We start from the raw sequence: 20,063 nt of genomic DNA on the forward strand, positions 1-20,063 counted from the left end.
GGAGAGGGGCTGACAGAAAAGACCACCTTCCCATGTCGCCAAGAGCAGCTCTGCCCCACGAATCGTGCCTTGCACCGCTTGGAAATTAGATGCTAGGATCATCTGAAGCCTCAGAAATGATGGGGCTGGTCCAGGTAACTCAAGGTCTTACCTACTACCCTGCTGCTGGGCAGGTGGCGGGCACCTCTACTTCCCTATATTTCACTCTCTGGAGGCCACAGTTCAAGGCTGAACCACAAACCAGACACCATCCTGAGTCAGGGGACCCTGCCTTCGAGATGGAGGCTGGTGGCTTCTCAGAGACTTTCTCCCTGCCCAGGCCCATCTGCCTGATAGCTCCCATCCTCTCCACCTTCCACATGCACCCTCACATACATGCCAAGACGTGCACACCCCACTCACAGTCAGCTGCTGCCACCCTCCCCACAGGAGGCCTCTGGCCCCTGCCCTCACAGCTCACTCACCCAGTGAAGGGACCCAATGCAGACCTTCGCGGCCATCAGGGGCACAGTGGGGTCCGAGGGCCTCAACTTCACACACTCCCGCAGCAGGGACACGGCGTAGGCTGACTGCAGAAAAAACAGCAGGAAACACTGTCACTCACAGCCCTGGATCTCAAGGGCCCACAGTGGGGCGAGCTCCCCAAACCACCAAGCCTTGCTCTGTATCCCTTTGCTCTCAGGAGCCAGGAAGAGGGCCAGGGCAGAGAAGCCCAGGCAGTGTCGGCAGGCAAATCCCTCCCTGGGCCTCAGTTTCCTCATCTGAAGATTAGAAGCTGTCACCCTTGCTCTTTAGGTAACATGATGACCGCTAACATGACAACAAATGGAAGCTCTCCAAAAGGAATTCAAATTTCAAGCACAGAAATTTTAGAGGTAGAAAGGGGCTCTCTAAATGAGGGCTGGGCACAGTGGCTCACACCTGCAATCCCAGCACTTTGGGAGACTGAGGCAGGCTGACCACTTGAGCTCGGGATTTGAGACCAGCCTGGCCAACATGGTGAAACCCCATCTCTACTAAAATATACAAAAATCAGCCGGCTGTGGAGGCGTGTGTCCACACCCGGCTACTCGGGAGGCTGAGACACGAGAATTGCTTGAACCCAAGAGGTGGAAGTTGCAGTGAGCCGAGATTGTGCCACCACACTCTAGCCTGGGTGACACAGTGAGACTGTGTCTCAAAAAAAATAAATAAATAAATAAGGACTCCAGAGGCATGGCCAACGGCAGGGGTTGGGGGTCGTATAAAGGCTGGTGGAGAGGAAGCGGAGATATTCTAAACTGGCAGAGCCCGAGAGAACCTCCAGACAGGAATCTGAGGATCCCGCCAGGCTTCAAGGCTCAGACTGGACCTGCTGAGGACAGCCAAGTGTGAAGGAGGGCTGAGGTGGTGGGCAGCCACGGCCAGACAGGGATGTTACCAATAACAGTAATGAGAAGGACAGCAGCCGCAAACACTTATCCAGATCTTGGGATATGCAGGCATTGTCCTAAGTCAGGGGTTGACAAAACACAGTTAACAGGCCAAATCTGGCACTCTGTCTATTTTTGTAAATAAAGTTTTACTGGAACACAGCCATGTGCATTCATTTACATACTGTCTATGGCTGTTTTCCTGATACGGTAGCAGAGCGGAATAGTTGCCAAAGACTGTTGGGCCTGCGGAGTCAAAACCATCTACTCTCTGACTGACCCATTACAGAAAAGAGGTTGGAGACCCCTGTTCTAAGTGCATTTTAAATACCAAGTGATTTAATTTTTACGCAGTCTTATGATGTAGATACTCTGACTTTACTTGGTACAGGTGGGAAAACTGAAATGCAAAGTTAGGTAGCTTGTTCAAAGCCACACAGCCTATGAATGGCTGAGCTGAGGTTTGAACGTAGCCTGGCTCTAATCACTACCCTACACTGCCTCTACGATGATCACTTTGGCCAGAAAGGAGGCCTGTTTCCTGTTTCCCTGCCCACCCACCCACCCACCCCAAACACACACACACCCACCCACACACACACACACACACACTCACTCTCTCTCTCTCTCTCTCTCTCTCTCTCTCTCTCTGGGCTGGAACCTTTTCCAGGAAACTCAGCAGTAATCCTCCCAGTGTGTACACCCCTGTACCTGTGTGGCCTCCAGGTTTGCAGATACCTGTGTGTAACTATGACAATTCCCATGTACTGGGCCCTACTGTGGGCCAAGCAATCCCCCATTAATTAGCTCTCATATCCCCCCAGCAACTCTGGAGGTACAGAAGGAAATGAAGGCTCTGGGAGGCTCCCCTGTCCGCAGCAGGGTATGAGCAACTGGCAGGTGCACAGCTAGGATCTGAATGGTCTGTGTCCACCCTGGACACCCCGCCTCCCTCCAGCTGGCCTCCCATTTTCCCCGCCATCTAAGGAAGAGCTTTTCTCAACCCAGACGTGATAGATTTCCCTGGGCTTTGACTCAGACTTATTAGGTCAATTGCAGGTGTCTTTGCCAAGGGTATGCTCTGAACCCAGTACTGGGCTAGGGGTTGTGGGGTCACTCAGGGAAGGGGATGAGGCCATGGCTCTTTCCTCAAAGGACCCCACAGAAAGGGTAGGAGAGACAACAAAGGCCACCACCCCCATGGCTCTCTCTGGAAACAAGAGGGTAGGAGGCCAAGCACAAAAGGGTGTTAGCAGGTGACCAGCTCCTGCAGGCTGGGAGACTCCACAACGTGCCCAGTGTGGGCAGGTGCCACGGGGTATGAGGGGCTTGAAGGCACTGTCAGGCTATCTACCTCCTCCTGAGACCCTGCCCTGGAAACACCACTCCAAGTCCCTCCCCAGGGACTTGGCCCCTCCATCCACACCCCAGCAAGCCTCAGGCTTCTCCTCAGCCTCCTTCTCATGGCTGCTAAACTCTGGATCCTTGCCATACAGGGTTCTCTAACCCTGACCCTCTGCATTCCACCCCCATGTACACCAAAAAACGCTGCTATTTAAGGAGCCATCTGAGGACTCAGCAGCGGGAGCAGCAGCTTTTTTTTTGTCATGCTGGTTACCTAGCAACACAGCCAATGCAATTGCCGCACAGAGACCAAGAGAAGGAACGACCTAAATCACGCCACAGAACTCATCCATCATTCCTGCAGGTTCAACTGCTCAGACTCACCTTCTGGAAGGCCTTTCGGCACAATCACAGATACAGGCCCTTGATTCCACCTTACGCTTTCAGCAAAGGCAAGGTCTGGCCACTCCTGAGGGCTGCCTAGGACAATCAGGCAGACTGATTTGGTGGGCAGGGTTCCCAAGGCGGGTGGAGAATGCTCTCCAGAACAATCTCCTGCTGCACCGAACACACAGTGTCTCCAGCCCATGGAGCCTCATGCATGAGGAACTGGCCAATCTCAACTCCCTGATGCAAGCCCACTCCCAGGGCCACCTTGCTGGTCTGTGAAGGAGCCAAGTCGTGAAACCAGCTCCCTAGATGCTGGGATGGTGCCAGGCTGTGTCTGGATCTCTCTGAGTCCAGCTAGTCAGTGGCAGAAGACTCCTTACCTCCCAGGATATCATTACACCTTTGACTGAGCCTGGGGAGCTTCTAGGAGCTGCTCGGATGTAAAGCTAACTTGCATGTGCAGTCAATTTTTCTGAGCAGAAGTCCTCAGCTTCCCTTACCTCCTGAAAGGGGTCCATGACCCACAGAAGGGTTCGAATCACTGCTCTGGCCCTAGGCCTCTCCCACCTGTACTCACTGTCCCAAGATTAGATGGGTTTTCTGTGTTTCCCAGAGGCAGGAAGAACTGGCCCATGCCACTGTGAGCTGTCTGCCCAGGCTCCATGGAAGCTCCAGCCCCACCTCCTCCCGGCCCTGTCCCTACTACCCCAGGCTGACCGCTGCCTTCAATACCTTCCTGTCCCCATCCCCACTGCTGGTTCATCTTTTCCACCCCCTCCACCATTGCCCACGTTGTCTCCTTTGCCTGCAGTTCTGTAGGAGGGTTTCTCTCACTCCCTAACCCTTGAAGGGCCGGGGCCTTGCCCTGTGTTCTGAATTCTCCCCGAGCCTCAACAAGACCCTGTTAAGCACAAAGCCAAGGAGATCATGCTGTGACTTCAAGATGTTCTGTGAGGTGTCCGATGTGATGGGGGAGAGTACAGAGATTTGGGAAGACACATGCCCAGCAGATGGGGGCAGGGAAGGCTCCCCAGAAAGCCTCTCCCCACAGTCAGGCTGCAGCACCTGCTCCTCTTCCCCCTCCCTGCCAGGACCTGGCCTGCCTTGGCTGCTGAGGCCCCGAGCTGGCTGGCACACCCTTCATGCGTGGAGGAGGCACTGGCAAGCTGGGAGGGCCCTCCTGAGAGACGGCTGCGGGGCCAGAAATGGAACGTGGCACAGATGGGCCAGGGGGGCGAGGAATTCCCTCAGCCCCATGAAAGGGCTCTGGATATTTACAGCTCCTGGAACAATCTGCAAGCTCATGCCACCTTATTTCCTGCATTCATAGCATCCTCAGCCCCAACACCCTCAGAACTCAGCTCCAGAAAGGTTTTCCTTTCATGTCACTGCTTAAAATAGAGGCTTATGTAAGTATAATTCTGATCAGAGCAAAAAGCAGGGGTGATGGCACCGGAGCTGGGTGGATACAGAGTGAACTCATGCCTGGTGCTCCTTGCTCTGGGCAGCATCCCGCCGGGCCCTGTCCCCATCCAGGTGCTCCTGGCCCCATGCGTCATGCAGTACTCCCTCCAAACTCCCTTGTGGGTGCTGCTGCTCTGCTCCACCCTTTAAGCTTCCCCTCTGAGGCAAGTCTCCAGTCCACAAGCAGGCCATTTCCTGACGCCATACTCAGTGGACAGGATGAGAGCTACAGCCCGCATGGAACAACATTCCGTCACCTCGATACACCTCATGTCCGCCACATGCAGTCACATTATTAGCTCTTCAGCACAGAGGTTACAGTGCTCCCGTGCATGTACGCAGACTCAGAGAAAAGCATCCAGAGACTCACACCTGCACACTGGCACACTCATAGCTCACACGTGGACAGGAATTCACACAAGGTGTCTGTGTAGCCCACCCCACGCCCCTCACTCTCCTGGAGGTTCAAACCAGCTGCAGGATAGTCCCCACCCTCTCCCCTGGCCAGAAAACCCCTCCGTCCACCTCAGCAGAGCCCCCTGAGGGTGAGTGTACAACCCCTAGCACCCCCTGGACCTTACCTTCCCACAAGCCACCATGGAGAGGGCCAGCTGGTACCAAAGGTGAAATTCTCCAAATGCAAACTTCATGGCTCGCTCCAGGCACTGGGGAGGGGAGATAGTCAGCACTTACTCACCAGGGGTCCTCACACTCCAGCCACCCACACCCTTCCAGGGTAGTCACTGCCTTTGGGAGGCTGCAGGAGGCCCACCCTTGGCTCCTGTGAGACACCCTGCAGAAACCCAGTTCCTGCCTCTCGCATGCTGTGTGACCCTGCTCAAGTCTCTCACCCTCTCGGGCTCTCAGTTCACCTCCTTAACATGTGAATGATCTCACAGGGTGATAGCAAAGAGCAAATGGAGTAAGATTTGTGAAAGTGCTTTCAAAACATAGACATGCAATAAAAATAGCAGGGAACATTTATTATTACTGTGCATGGCGCTGTTCTCAGCCTTTCACATGCACTCTCCCCAACAATCTTGTGAGGTGGGTTCTCTAACTGCCCATATTTCACCAGTGAGGAAGCTGAGACTTGTACAACTTGCCAAGGTCAAAGCAGCAGAGCAGCCTGGCAGGGGAGGGACAGGTGAAGGGACAAATGGCTCCATCTGATTTCCTTTACAGACTGCCTGACTCTGGGGAGTGGGATGGGCTGCATGGCCGGCCGTACCTCAGAGAGCATGACATACTGTCCCCTTCTGCCCAACGTGATGCTCAGGAGGTCATAGATGGCTGCAGCATTCTGCAAGCTCACTGCCCGGTCCTCCTCCTGCTCTGGCACCCGGCTCAGCACCACGTCTCGAGTGGCCTGTGGGTGGGACATTGTTTGGTAAGAGTGAGGACAGCAGATAAGCAGGTGTCCGTCTTCGAGGGGCCCCCACCTTGCTGGCCCAGACACTATCACCTTTTTGCCACTGACCCAGACCAGAAAGACGGCCACACTCTCAGAAATGGCCTTTTCTCATCTCCACAAAGGCCCGCTCCAAGACAGAAAATCCTCCACCTTTAGCCCAGGTTGGGTGAGGGAGCAGTTCTGAGAGGTCAAGCTTCTGGTATTAAATTTGTTATTCTACAAAATTTCAAGCCTACAGAAAAGTTGCAAGAATAGTCTCATAACCGAAAACCCTTCCTCAATGTTCCTCTCTCTACAGAATTATTATTACCCTTTATAATTGGTTACTTTTTCTCATTCTAGGATCCAGTCCAGGATCATACCTTGTATTTGGGTGCCATGTCTCTTTAATCTCCTTGCATCTGGAAGAGGCCCTCCACCTTTCTCTCATGACACTGGCATTTTTCAGGAGCACAGGCCAGTCATTTTATGGAACAGTCCCTGGTGTGTTTGCAATTCTCACAATTACAGCAAGAGTTTTGGCTAAGATATGAAAGTGCCTGGATCGGGTAGGTGGCTCTGCTGCTTGAAGGAGGTTGGGCTGTGGCCCCCAGTGCCCTCTTCTCTTCCTCTTCAGTCTTTCAAGTAGCTTTGACAAGGACATTCCCAGAGCCCCCCTTCCCTTCCCCTCTGTGTCCAGCCTGGACCCTCTCCAGGCTCCTTCCAACCATGGAAACTCTCCTCCGTCCCTCCCCAGGGAGAGCTTCCCCACACTCAAGAACTCCGCTCTTGGCATCCAGCGCCAAGGACTTCAGTAGCTCACAGAGTTGCCAGATGGCTGCTGGGAGTGGGGGTAGGAGAGGGAAATGTGCTGTATGAGTGGGAAATTCTGCCTAATTCCAAGAGGGGAGCTCCTCATCACCAAGCCAGAAGCCCCCCCATCAAGGATGTGGGACTCTTTTGTTCTTTGGTCTGTGCAGGTGGTCCCACCCCTCTGCCCACCTCTATACCCTGGGGACAACACGCAGGCTGGGGGCAAAAGAGACAGGGTGGAAGGGGAGAGGCTCCCCCACTGCAGGGGTCATGGGCGCCTCCGAGCAGCCACAGGGCAGGGATTTAGGCAGAGGACACTCTGGGGCCAGAAACAGTCATATCCCCATCCCCACTCCAAGGGCTGTGCGGGAGCTGGGCAGAGCTGCTGCTGGCTGCCCCCAGCATTCTCCCTTCTCCTGCCCATTCCCCTCTGCCAAATGGGGCTCTCTCCTGCATCTCCCTCCCTCTGTCTGAGTCTCCTTCTGTGCAATGGGACTTGCTCTCCTCTGCTTCCATACGCAGGACCTCAAGACCAAGAACTCAGCCTTCCTAACAGAATAAAAAGGAGCTGCCAGCCCTAAAAACCCAGATCTCCCTCATGAGAGCCACCCCATCCCTCCTGTGCAGCAAGTGGGCCTCATAGCTTCCCTTGAGCAGGACTGCTCTCCCCTCCTCCAGGTGAGGGGCTGGAGGCAGAAGCCCAAGCCCCTGAGGCCTCCAGACCACAGGCTCTGGGTGTGTCCTGCAGTGTAGGGCTGGAGTGTGTCCTCCTAGAGGCCTCTGGAAGCCAGAACACCTCCAAGACCCAAGGAGGTGACTCACTCTGGGGGACAGCTTGGTCACTGAGAGACTGGTGGTCAGGGGTTCTGATGGCTGCCCCGTTGCCACAGTTGGTGAGTGCTGCCCATGCCCCCATGGACTCAGATGGCCCAGGAGAGGGTGCCGGGATGCCCGGAAATCCCGGCAAGGCTGAGTTCTGGAGTCAGCCTGTGGAACAGGAGCCACTCAGGAGCTCCAAAGGGTTGAAGGAGAGGAGTGGAGAAAGAAGGTGCCAAGAAATCCCCCTCCTTCCCAGTGAAGTCCACCCACACAGCCACCAACAGGAAGAGAAAAGAAATTCTAAGGAGAGGGTTGGCAGGAGCTAGTTCCCTGAGCCAACTAGGAATACAGCCCTTGTTCTATCCCTGGCGATGTACCGCCCCACTCTGCCACCTCCAGCAGCTCCCCAGCTCTGGCCATCCTGGGTGGGGACCCACAGGGGCGGCCTCCACCAGGCAGGAGTGGCTCAGGAGTGAGAGGATGGGGCACAGAGGCTCTGTCTGTGGGGAGAACAGGAAGGAGCAGCAGTACAGAATGCACATCCCCGAGTGGAAGCTGACCTGGAATTCTGGTGGGAGTGAGAGGTTATGATGGGAGGGAGTGGGGACAGGCAGTCTGCAGGGGTGGGAAGCAGCTTGGCTGGACACATCCAGGGTCTGGGGACCCGCCTGCCTGCCCGTGCAGACCCATCTTGTTCAGGGGATAGTGGGCCGCGAGCCATCACTATGGCCATCGGGATAAAGTCTAAACTCCTTTCTGGGGCTGCCTAACTGGCCAGCTTCTCTCCAGTGACATGGAATCCCTTGCTGGTCCCTACAGTCACCATGGCCCATCTTCGGTCATGCTGCAGTTCCCTCTGTCAACCTGGATACCTTCTAGCTCCTCAAAACTCCATTCAGGACCACCTTCTTACAGCACCATCCCTGACTCATCTCACCAGGAGAGGTCAGGCCTCTCCAGTCCTCCCCCAACCCGGCCCATACCTCAGCCCATACGCCCCCATCTGGTTCACCAGTTCTTGCTCCTGGCTAGACTCCTGGCCCCAGGCATAACCGCACACACAGAACTTGACTCAACCTGCCTTTGCAGGGTGTGACACTCAGGAGAGAAAGATTCTGGGCCTGGAGTGGAAACCTCCCCCTGTCCACCCTAGACCTTGACCTTTAAGAGAATAGTGTCTGAATTTGTGTCTGGCAGAGGGAGGGGTGAATTTTCAGAACTGGGTGTTAATTAGGTCAGAAGAATAGGAACAGAAGAGAGGATCAGTCTAGCAGTAGTGGCAGCAGCAGCAGCAGCACAAATCCTCAGGCTGGTGATAGGCCCTCAATAGGCAGACAGCCAGGAAGGCTCCTTGGGGGTCCTAAGGACTTGTGTGAACTGGGGCCTGTGCAAGAGAGGGCTGTGATTCCCCAGCCAGAAGTGGAAGTGGGCTGAGTGGTTACTATGGCTTTGGGGCAGGGCCAAAGTGAAATATTCCTGGTGGTTGCTGGGCAGTGCCTGTGTGTGTAACCATGGCAACAGGGTGGGGTAGGGGGAAATGGGACAGAGAAAAGGCAGGCGTGGGGGCTGGTGGGTAAGACACAGCAGAATAAAATTCATGTGCAGCTCAGGGTCCAGGGCCTCAGACACTATGGGAGCATCAGTTCCCTCCCAGCACCTCCAGCTGTCCTGTTCCCTCCTCCCTGGCTCACTGCCCTGAGGCCACATGGTATACCCCCATGCTCTGGCAGTAGCTCTGACCTAGTCCCAGCTACATTCTTTCTCTTCCACCATTGAAGTGGCCTCAGACCTGCTTTCATTAGAACATCCTCTAGATCAAATGCAGTAACAGATGTGAATGCACTTGTGACCTTTAAAGTAATACATGAACACTAAATCTTCTCACCGTCTCTTTCTCCCTGTTCTTAGAATATGGCAGAATATTCTCCTCTGGTTTCTCCCTGCCTAGTGTGCACTGCCATAATCCCCACACCCACCCCAAGGCTGCCCGGCGCTGGCGACGCACTGCTCTGTTGAATCCATGGATTTCATCCCAGGATTTCAATCTAGCGCTGGTGTAGTTGTCCGGCTCCCAGCCTTTGTCCTTCTGGCTGTTCTCCTAGGGTAGCCCCTCCTAGACTAAAGAACATTCACTGCAAGCCCTCTGGCAGGTCAGAAGAGGAGAAGCCAAAGAAACAATGCTAGTCCCCATACACCCATCACCCAACAGCTCAGCATGGCGAGCATAATACATTTCTGGTCTTTGACCAAGTATCCATGAAGCAAATACGGGACCTTAGGGAAAGGCCACAGGCAGGCTGGCCCACGAGAAACCTAAGGCAAGGGCTACTCTTGGTCAAATAGCCAGCTCTATGTGTGTGACACGCATTACTTTTTTTTTTTTTTTTTTTTCTGAGGCAGTCTCATTTTTGTTGCCCAGACTGGAGTGCAGTGGCTCGGTCTCGGCTCACTGCAACCTCCGCCTCCCGGGTTTAAGCGATTTTCCTGCCTCAGCCTCCCGAGTAGTTGGGATTACAGGCACCCACCACCACACCTGGCTAATTTTTTTCTATTTCTAGTAGAGACAGGGCTTCACTATGTTGGCCAGGTTGGTCTTGAACTCCTGACCTCAAGTGATCCACCCACCTCAGCCTCCCAAAGTGCTGGGATTACAGGCTTGAGCCACCGCTCCCGGCCCGCATTCCTCTTTTAGAAGCTAAATTGTCACATCCACCATCTCATCTGGCCTCACAGTAACCCCATGGTGGGGCAGGGAAGAAATCACTGACTACCCCCCACCCTCTGCGGATAAGGACACTGAGCCCCAGAAAGTGAACTACCTTGCGCAAGATCCCAGGGAGCTGAGGCTGAACCACCCCCACTTCCCTCAGTCGGCCAGTTTGGGACCGCTGCGGCTTGCCTGAGCTCTAGACGCCTGGGGCTCCTCTGCCAGCTTTTTCCAACCTAGTAAGATACAAGACCAGTCCTGATCCTTCGGTGGCTGTAGGGCCACAGGCAGCACTAACCTCTCCTGCTGCCCAGCCCTGTTTCTCTTCTCTAACCCTGGTCATAAACAGGGCTCCAGTCTAAGAGAAGGAAAGGGAACTACCATGTGGAGCATGCTCTGTACCTCTGTACGGCATCTCAAAATGCTCAGAATAATCTTCTGTGTACTCTCAGCCTATTTTACAGGTGGGAAGACTTTACAGATGGGAGGCCAGGTAAGCTTTCCAATGCACATGAGACAGGGGGTTGGGACCTAAATTAGAGCCTAGACATTCTGACTTCACTTCCAGCTCCTTCCCTGCCTCCAGGTACCTCCAAGGAAGTGTCCAATAGCCTCATCCATGCCGTAAGAGACCCTGGGCTGGCTCTGCTTATAAAAGAACTGAAGCAAAACACAAGGTCAGGCTTCCCCCATCAGGCCCTGGGTACTGCTTCTCTACAAAGAACATGCTCCTTGGGCAACAAGTCCAAAGCCCTGATCAACCCCATTCTCAAAAACCGGCTCTCCATTGGCCAAGGAACAAGGCTCAGGGCCTGCTGCTGCCACCCCCACCCTCCGCAAAATTACCCCGGAAACAAGTCTCCTGGCAGCATCTGTACCCAACACCCGCCCTCTCCCTGGAGGACACTGTCATGCTCCCCCTGTGCTGTCGTCCCCATCAGCAGACATAATTACCACTGGCTCTTGAGCTGCCAGTCCACAGAGCCAAGAAATAACATGCTCTGTGACATGTCCCATCCACCCAGCGACCCAGGCCAGGCCCATGCCAGCCTCCAAGCTCCTGCTGCATCAGGCTCCTGCAGCAGAAAAAACAGCTCTTTCCGCCAGTTAGAGAGAGGCTCTCCCACCTCCACTGAACCAAGGGCTCTAAGCTGGCAGTGTTATCAGACCCTTTACCGCTTCAGCCTTTAGCAGAGCAGGGCCTTGTGTTAGAGCAAACCAGATCCCAAAAGCTGAAACAATCTGTGCTCATCTGCTGAAGCCCTGATGGAATCAAGCCCAGGAAGCACTTTTTGTTTTGTTTTGTTTTTTTAACCGAATGGCATCCTTAATCCAATTTATCTCCCAATCAGACCTGAACATAAATGTTTTCAAAAATGACTAAGTCAGAATCAAGTATTTATCAGGACAAAATGAGCACATATTGAAGAACCAAAAGGTACCAGGCACCTTCACATTCATTTTCTTATTTAATCCACCAAAGTCATACAAGAGAGACCTTATTAGCTCCATTTTACAGATGAGAAAACCGAGGCTCAGGGTGGTAAGAAGCTCACCCAGGCCACACAGATTATGAATGGTAAATTCAAGATTCAAATAGCTAGATGCCCAGCATTGGGCACGGCACAAAGTCTGTTAATCTGCAGAAACCCCAAGACTCAGAGACTTACCTATCCACCCCACTCTCTCAACACCAGGGCTCTGTACCCTTTCCATTGCTAAGAGCAGCAACTTGTTCGCCAGCGATTTGAAACAGGGATCCAAGGGTTCAGTTTACTTTAGCACATATTTTTATGTCCCAGACCAGTATTTTAGAAATAATAAAGATTCCTGTATCTCCTAGTTCCCCAACTGTTTCAGAAAATCAGGCTGGTTTGATACACAGTTCTTTCAAAAACAAGCATTTACATTTGAGTTCAGCAGACTGGGATCATTCCTTCTGATTTGGGGACCAGGATTTCCTCCACATCCCTGGGAACAAACTGCAGTAGATGGGAGTCCATTTGGGACAGGAACTATGATTGAACTATTAAACATTGTCTTTACAGTGCTGAGCATGGTCCTGCATGCTGTAGCTGCTCGAACTAGATTAGATGGATGGATGGTAGGTGGATGGATAGATGAGTAAATGAATGGATGGATACATGGTGGATGGATAAACAGATGAATGGTAGGTGGATGCAGGGTTGGTAGGTGGATGCAGGGTTGGTAGGTGGCTGGATGGATGAATGGGGGATGGATGGAATGATGGGTGGATAGATGAATGATAGGTGGATGAATAGGTGGATACATGAAAGGTGGGTAGATGGATGGATGAAAGGGTGGTTGGATGAATGGGAGGTAGATGAATAAATGGATGAATGGGTAGGGGGATGCATGGTTTGTGGGTGGGTGGGTAGATGGATGAATGAATGGGTGGATGGATGGATGGTGGATGAATGGATTAATGGGTGGATGGATGGATGATAGATGAATGGATTAATAAGTGGATGAATGAATGGTGGGTAGGAGGATGGGTGGATGGAGAAATGATGGGAGGGTAGATGGCCAGAAGGATAAATGGGAAAGTGGGTAGATGATGGATATATGAATGAATCAATGATAAGTAGGTGGATTTTTAAATGCCATTTTGGCCTCAAAGACTCAAAACTAGGTCTAGAACACAAATCATCTTCAACCAGTTACATCTCATATCCTCCTTGCATTCCTGTGAAAGCATTAGTAAGGTTTCTATTTACCTCTTGAAAGACAAGGTCTCCCTCATTCATTCTGATCGCACATAGTCAGCTTGTAATAAAAACCATATCCAAAGTAACAGCCCCATACCACACAGCCACTCCTCTAAGTTCCAAACCACAAAATAAGGAAGCCTGCAAACACTGTTTCCTGCAGCAGCTGCTCTGGATGTCCTGGAGGTGGAAGCAATGATGATGATGCCTCCTGGGTTGGCCCTGCGGGAAAAGCTTTCACTGCAGCATAACACATTCTGCAGGTATTAGGAGAACCTAAATAGTAGCCAAGACCAACAGCTGCTGTTCTAGAGGGTTCTCTCCAAGCCCATCATTTGCAGCCAAACCCAGCCAACATCAAAGGGGGATGAGGAAAACCCTGCAGGTACATGGAGCCTTGGGGTTCAGCTGAGAGGTATCAGGGCAGGAGCTTGGGAAGCTGGTAGAGTGGAACCCATACCCTAGTCCTCTCACTGTTCAAGAATGAGACTGGAGGGAAGGAGAATTTAAAACAAAGGCAGGAGAAATGGCAGGTCTGGCCACTCGGAGAAACCATTCCCAGCCACAGAGGCCAGATCCAGCACCCGGGGAAAAGGTCACCACAGACGAAACACTAAAGCTAAGTACATTGCCAACACTCTCCCCCAAATCCCTCAAGTTTCTGAATGTCTAACAGGCTGGGTATAAGGGTAAACAAACCAGCCAGTCCCACAAGAGGCGCCTCCTCCCAGCCTCAGTGCAAACAGTGTCTGCGCAGTGCCTGTTTCCTACACCACAGGGAATCTCCCAGGACACCGCCTGGCCAGCCAACCCAGACTCACCCACCCCCTAACCCCTAGTCTCTGAGGCAGGCTGCCAGCCACACTGTCTTGCAAAAGGGAAAGAGCTGCTTGGAGGAGAATGCATACTCAGGAAAACCCACCTGGCTCCAAGCATGGGCCATGTTTCTGTAAAAGGCCATTCTCTGCTTGGAGGGTTTGGGAGTGGGTGGACAGCCTTAACTGAAAGGCATCTGAACTCTGTCCTGAGGACTTTGATCAAGCAGAGGCTACAGAAAATGACTTGGGAAGATGGAGCCCAGCCTCACTCCCTACCAGGAGAAAAATTATGACCATCCTTACCCTGACAGGCTTGTCCCTTTTACAAAGCCCTCTGATCCCCAAAGTCACCTCCCTGGCCTTTTACACTTGAGAAGACCAAGGATCACAGTAGTGGGCAAAGGAAGCACCAGGATGGAAGTCCAGGAGCCCTGTGTCCTGGGGCTTGGAAACTGCTGAGGGAGAAGGACATGTTCGAGTCATGGCTTCAAGGCTTATTAGTATACGACCTTGACCAACAGCCATACCTGTCCTGGACCTCACTTTTGTCATCTGTAAGATGGGAACATATAGTATTAGAGGGAACTATTATGAAACTGTTGTTTTTGCAGGTCATAAGCAATTGAAAATTAGGCAATTTCACATGACTCAACATAATGCTCACCTAATCAGCTTGGAACCTCCCTGGCTGAGAAAGGACCTAACAGATGACCCTGTTTTCAGCCTTTCACCACCTACCTGTAAACTGCACTGGAAGCCTCAGTACACAAAGGCTACAAAATAACCGGTGTTTAGGCTGGGTGCGGTGGCTCACGCCTGTAATCCCAGTACTTTGGAAGCCGAGGTGGGTGGATCACCTGAGGTCAAGAGATTGAGACTGGCCTGGTCAACATGGTGAAACCCCATCTCTACTAAAAACACAAAAATCAGACAGGCGTGGTGGCAAACACCTGTAATCCGAGCTACTTGGGAGGCTGAGACAGAAGAATCACTTGAACCTGGGAGGCAGAGGTTGCAGTGAGCCAGGATTGCGCCACTGCACTCCAGCCTGAATGATAGAGGGAGACTCTGTCTCAAAACAAAACAAAACCAAAAAAAAACAAAAACAAAAAAACCCTTGTTTCCAGACAGGTAATTCCAGTGCAGTCTCACTGGAGGGTGGACGTGGTGAAATGGTAGAGACGGGATGGGAGTACTGGTCTGTACAGGATTCAGTCTGTGGTCAGAGTAAGGGCCCATTTTTAAAAGTAAAAAGCACACTGTTCTCCCATGAAAATCAGATGTGGCACATGGTGCCTCTTATCTCCACAGCCGCTAACCAGTGAGATGGCCCCTCCCCTGGGCAACCACTTACCCACCTCACAGGCAAACATTTTAGGACAACACCCTGGCCAGCTGGCATTCCCATCCAAATATCCACACCCTACACAGAAACTCTCAGATCCAACACGGAACAGCCCCAGCTGAGGCAGGATGCAATCCCTCTGTCCCACAGCCCAGTGCCTGCTCCTATTTGCTGGGAGGCCTGAGGCACCAGAGGTAATCTGATCACCAACGCTATCTAAGCAAGCCCTGGCATCGCAAGGTCCCAGACATCCAAGGGAACATTCATTTCCGGCTGTTCAGGGATCCCGCTCATGGGGTCTTGGTTTCTTAACCTCCGCATCCATACACTCAGATGCATTGTTTTTTTAAAAACCAATTTCTCAACCCGGTGGTTCCCAGCTCACCAGCTCTGATGGGCCCCTTGGTCGGAGGACTTGGACCTGACCATGTAGATGACTTCTCTGTGCTTGGCTTCTGCTGCTCCTGTTCCACTCTTCCTGTGCCCTCTTTGAACGAGTCCAGTCCATCCTTCATCTTACCATCTCCTCAAACACACAGCCACACTGCACTCTCCTTATGCTGAGCCTCCAAAGTGCTTAGCCCTGGGCAAACATTCCTTGGTACCATGGCCACCATATGTGTGCATGCATGAGTGTGCGTGCATCCACATGCGTGCATTTGCCTCATCTTCCTGCCCAGGACATGAGCAGTGGGTCCTACAGAAAAGTCTAAACAGCCAACTTCATGTGTGCTTTGTCTAGCACAATTTGTCTTCTGCTCTGTGTTCTTTTCCCATAGCGCTCATGCGTGGACACCCTGCATACTGTAGTTTTTGATTAATTTACTGCCTGCTTCTCTTCACTAGAATGTAAGCTCATGAGGGAAAGGACTTTTCTCCATTTGTTTGCTGAGGCATCTCTGGCATCTAGAGTAGGGCCTGGCACAAAGTAGATGCTCAATAAATAGCTGTTGTGTGACTAAATGAACTCCTTCCATAGGCACGCTTACCTTTGTGAGTACTGTTATCTTACAGGGGAGAAAACGGAGGCTCAGAGAAAATAAGTGATGTGCCCCAGCCCTCAGCTAACATGCAGAACTGGAACCTGATTCCAGGCTTTCTGACTCCAAAGTGTACATTCCTTCCATTCCCTACCTGCCATGTTCTCATATCTGTCACGGCACCCAGCACACAGCTATGTAACATTTTACTGTGACCTTGTTGATGATCATTTTTTCAATCCCAAAAGAGATGGGTGTGGCTCCAGGTACTCAGTCTCTACTTGTTGGGCGGCAGAATGCAGGCCTCCAAATGAAGCCTTCTATAGCCAATCCCAAACCTAATGAGCAAGACTTGCCGTATGGAGGCCCAGGGCCAAGAGGCATCTACTTTAGGAGTATCCCTGGCGACAGAGTTTGGGTAGGTCACGGATGGCCTGTACCTGGGCCCCACAGCCCTTCCCCACAGGGTCAGAGGGCCAGAGGCCCCTGAAGGACATCCTGGAGCTTACCATGGACTCACTGATGAGGAGGAGCAGGAGGGCTTCCTCGATGTTGTCCTTGGGGCAGTAGAGGCTGAAAGACACAAATGACAGGCCTGGCTAGAGCACGCACCTCACCAGACAGCACCACTGACCCACCATGCCAGCCTTCTGCCCTGGAGTCAGCACCAGCCTGGTAAGGTGACCCCTTCCTGCATAATTCACGGGCACTGGATACCATATGCCTCAGAGTTTTGGATCTGAAAGGCCGCGGTGGGCGGTGGCTGCTGGGCTGGAATAGTACGGACGCTCCTGGGGAGGAAGCTTTCCTCCCTGCACCAGCACCGCAGGGAATGGCTGGGGCAACGAGCGACCCCACCTTCGAGGAACGGCACAAGTGAGAGAGAGGTGTATCAGACAGGACTACTGGGAAGACAGGTAACCTCCAAATGATTTCTTTGGCCTCCGAGTGCCTTATGGGATTATCTCCACAACCGGGACCCCAACACCTGCCTTCTCTAGCTGATCTGGCTCCTGCTGAGACTGAGGAGGCTGCCTGGCAGTGTGCTGAGCGGAGACTGGAGGAGAGCATGGGGCGAAGAGAAAGCCACCCGTGGGGATAGAACCCTGCGCGACATGTGAGACTGGTGAGGTGCAGCAGGGCAGGCAGAACTTACTTGTCTCCTTCATAGAGGTGAGGTTTCCGCAGGGCCTGCGTGGCGAAAGAATTCTCCTCCTTGCCCATGAATTCGGGCAGAGGGTGGGACAGGGGGCTCCAGTAGCACTCCTCACTCAGGGAGTGCAGCAGGACCCCCGCCAGGTGCTTGGCCGCCATCTGGCAGAGAGGGAAGCACTCAGACCCAGACACGGTTGTCAGCTCTACCCCAGCATGACCTAGAATGCCCTCTGCCAGTCACCCAGCTAAATCTGCCCCCCTTGCAATGTGCAGCCCTTTGCGTAGGCCCCCCAACCCCGCTCCCAAGGGAGCCCCCTTGCTCCTTCAGTCCCTCCAACACTGGGGCTCCCACCCCTCTGCTGGCCTCAGACAGCTCCTACCTCATCTTTTCTCTTCTCTCCTCTCCTAGACAAGAGGAGTATTTTCTCCCTCTCCTGACCCCTTGGAGCCCAGCCCCACGCTGAGTATTCAGCAGGCTCTTGCAGTGTTGGGAAGAGCATAATGCCACAGGCACGGGTAGCTCTCTCTCCCAGGTGCCTTTCTGATTATTTGACTGAGAATTACAGCATGAGAAGCAGCTGTGGCTCTGGTTTGGACGAACTAAGGCCTAGGAGGGCAGGACTGTGTTGGGGCAGGCAAGCAGGGTCACTGTTATTTATTAGGATCGCAAACAAATCCCTAAAAGTTCGCATAGCACCTTGCTAGTGGTGGTAGCAAGTTTGTCAACACAGTTTGCCCGGGGAAGGGCTGGCAGTAGATCTGAAATCTGATTTAACATGAGGGGCTATCTGCAGTGCTGCAGGGAGAAAGAGGCTGCACCTCCCTGGCTGCGTGGGAAAGGATGCTGAGATTGATTACCAACCTCTGCCATGAGCAGGCAGGAGACCTACTGCCACCCCTGCTTCAGAGGTTCCCTGCAAGGACTTCTGTTGTCTCCCACCAAAACTGACTCCTGAATAAGCCAGCACCACCAGCACCCCACATTACCACTTTGAAGTTCTGAGTTGCTTTGGTCTCCACAGTCCGCAGCACCTCCCGGAGCTCTCTCACACCCTTCACGATGTTCCTGGTGGGAGGATGGCAGAAGTAGAGCTGTTACCAGCCTAGCTCGCAAGGAAGGATGCTCTCAGCATACCAGCAGATCCCAGGAGGAGCTGCCTGCTAGAGTTTCATTTGAACACATTCGATAACTGGAGTGAAAACTTAAGAGTTGTAACACCAGGACTGTAGAGGCCCAGGACATCAACATAAAGGAAGGAGGATCCCTTTTCCCCTAGTCCCTTTCCCTCTTTCCCCTCAGCACTTGGGCTTCCAGTTTACTACCAAAGGGGTACCAAGATTGAGTATCTCAAACAAGGTGTGACCTTGGCCCAAGAGCCTTGGGCTGGTGACTTTCTGACCTGAGTCAGCCTCAAATTTTCCAGCTTCACTTGCTGTATCTGGTCAATGCTGGATTCCATCCTCCCCTCTCTGTCCCTAGTACCATGACCCCAGGCTGGCCTGCCTCACCTTGGGCCTTGATGACCACACCAGCCAGTCTCACCACTTCCAGTCAGCCTTCTGTGCGTTGAAATAGTTTTAAAGCTTTTAAAAGTGTGAGCCATAGTGAGAAATACATCTCACATTGCAACCCAGTATCCACACACACTTCCCTGACATAAAACCGAAGTTTCTCGACACAATACCCATCTCTCCGATGTGCAATCAACACTGAGGTTTTCCATTTTCCTTCTCCCTCTACCCCCGTTTTATAACATGCTGGCTGCAGCCCACTAAATAGATCTTGAGTTCCCATTAACAGGTTGTGGCCTGCAATGTGAAACACTGCTCCCTCTGCACCTTGGGGGTCTAGTGGATGCAGGAAGGTCACCTGGATTCTCTCAAGTCCAGCCCTATAGTGGTCCCAGGGCTCACAGAATCCAGTCCAGGCCCCCAGCATAGCATCTGAGGCTGTAGGGTCTGCTTCTCACCCTTCTCCCACCTCAGCCCCCAGCACTAGAGCAAGTCCCGTCTGAACGACCGCAATCCCCTATATCAAGTCTTGGCACTGGCTTCTTCCACTGCCTTACACAGCCTTTCCCCACTTCATCCTTCAAAAGCAAGTTCCAATGTCACCTCCTCCACGAAGCCTCCCCAGACCCCTCCCCATGTTGCCCTGCCTGTTAATTCCTCTTGTGAAGCAAGTAAAACCTCTCAAGGTCATTTTCCACCTGCAGGTCTGACCACTGCACACTGTGGTCTCCTGAGGGCCAGGCGCATCACTACCATGTTCCTAAAGCTGCGCCCAGCAGCTCCTGCCACATAGCACATGCTCAGGAAAATGCAAGGGCTGCCCTGCTCATCTGCTCAGGGGGTTCCCTGGATCACACCACACAAGGGAAAGCAGAGGCTGCTGGGCCAGCGAATTTAGAAAAATTAACATTAGAGGGTGAATAGCCCAAACTGGCAGCCAGGAAAGTTACATAAGCCCCTTCTTCAATTTCATGCACAAAACAGGCTCCTGGGGGCTTTGGGGCCTGGCAGCCATGAAAGGATACATTTGCAGATCAAGTCCCTTGCCTTCTGGAAAGCTCTGGCCTCAGGACATGAAAGCAAAAAAACGTGCAAACTACCAACATTACCAACACAGACCCTTTTCTTCAGAGTTGAGAATGGAGACTCTTGGGGTAGGATCAGAGTTACGATGACTTTCCC

General features: G+C 52.7%; 1 protein-coding gene across 5 annotated transcripts in view; it reads right to left on the reverse strand.

Annotated features, from left to right (window-relative positions):
- TTC7A (tetratricopeptide repeat domain 7A) overlaps positions 1-20,063 on the reverse strand; it is a 135,266-nt gene that overhangs the window by 64,141 nt on the left and 51,062 nt on the right. For 3 of the 5 annotated variants that reach the window (XM_033175794.1, XM_033175796.1, XM_033175798.1), the window contains exons 6-11: positions 18,357-18,435; positions 17,371-17,528; positions 16,724-16,787; positions 5,842-5,979; positions 5,192-5,275; positions 465-569 (exon numbers count right to left, since the gene is read on the reverse strand). In XM_033175794.1, coding sequence (XP_033031685.1) covers positions 465-569; positions 5,192-5,275; positions 5,842-5,979; positions 16,724-16,787; positions 17,371-17,528; positions 18,357-18,435 — 628 coding nt within the window. The remainder of the gene's footprint in view (positions 1-464; positions 570-5,191; positions 5,276-5,841; positions 5,980-16,723; positions 16,788-17,370; positions 17,529-18,356; positions 18,436-20,063) is intronic. The other 2 variants (XM_033175795.1, XM_033175797.1) reach the window with 2 other exon arrangements.

Source organism: Trachypithecus francoisi, unplaced genomic scaffold, assembly GCF_009764315.1.
Source record: "Trachypithecus francoisi isolate TF-2019V2 unplaced genomic scaffold, Tfra_2.0 Lachesis_group17, whole genome shotgun sequence".
NCBI lineage: Eukaryota > Metazoa > Chordata > Mammalia > Primates > Cercopithecidae > Trachypithecus > Trachypithecus francoisi.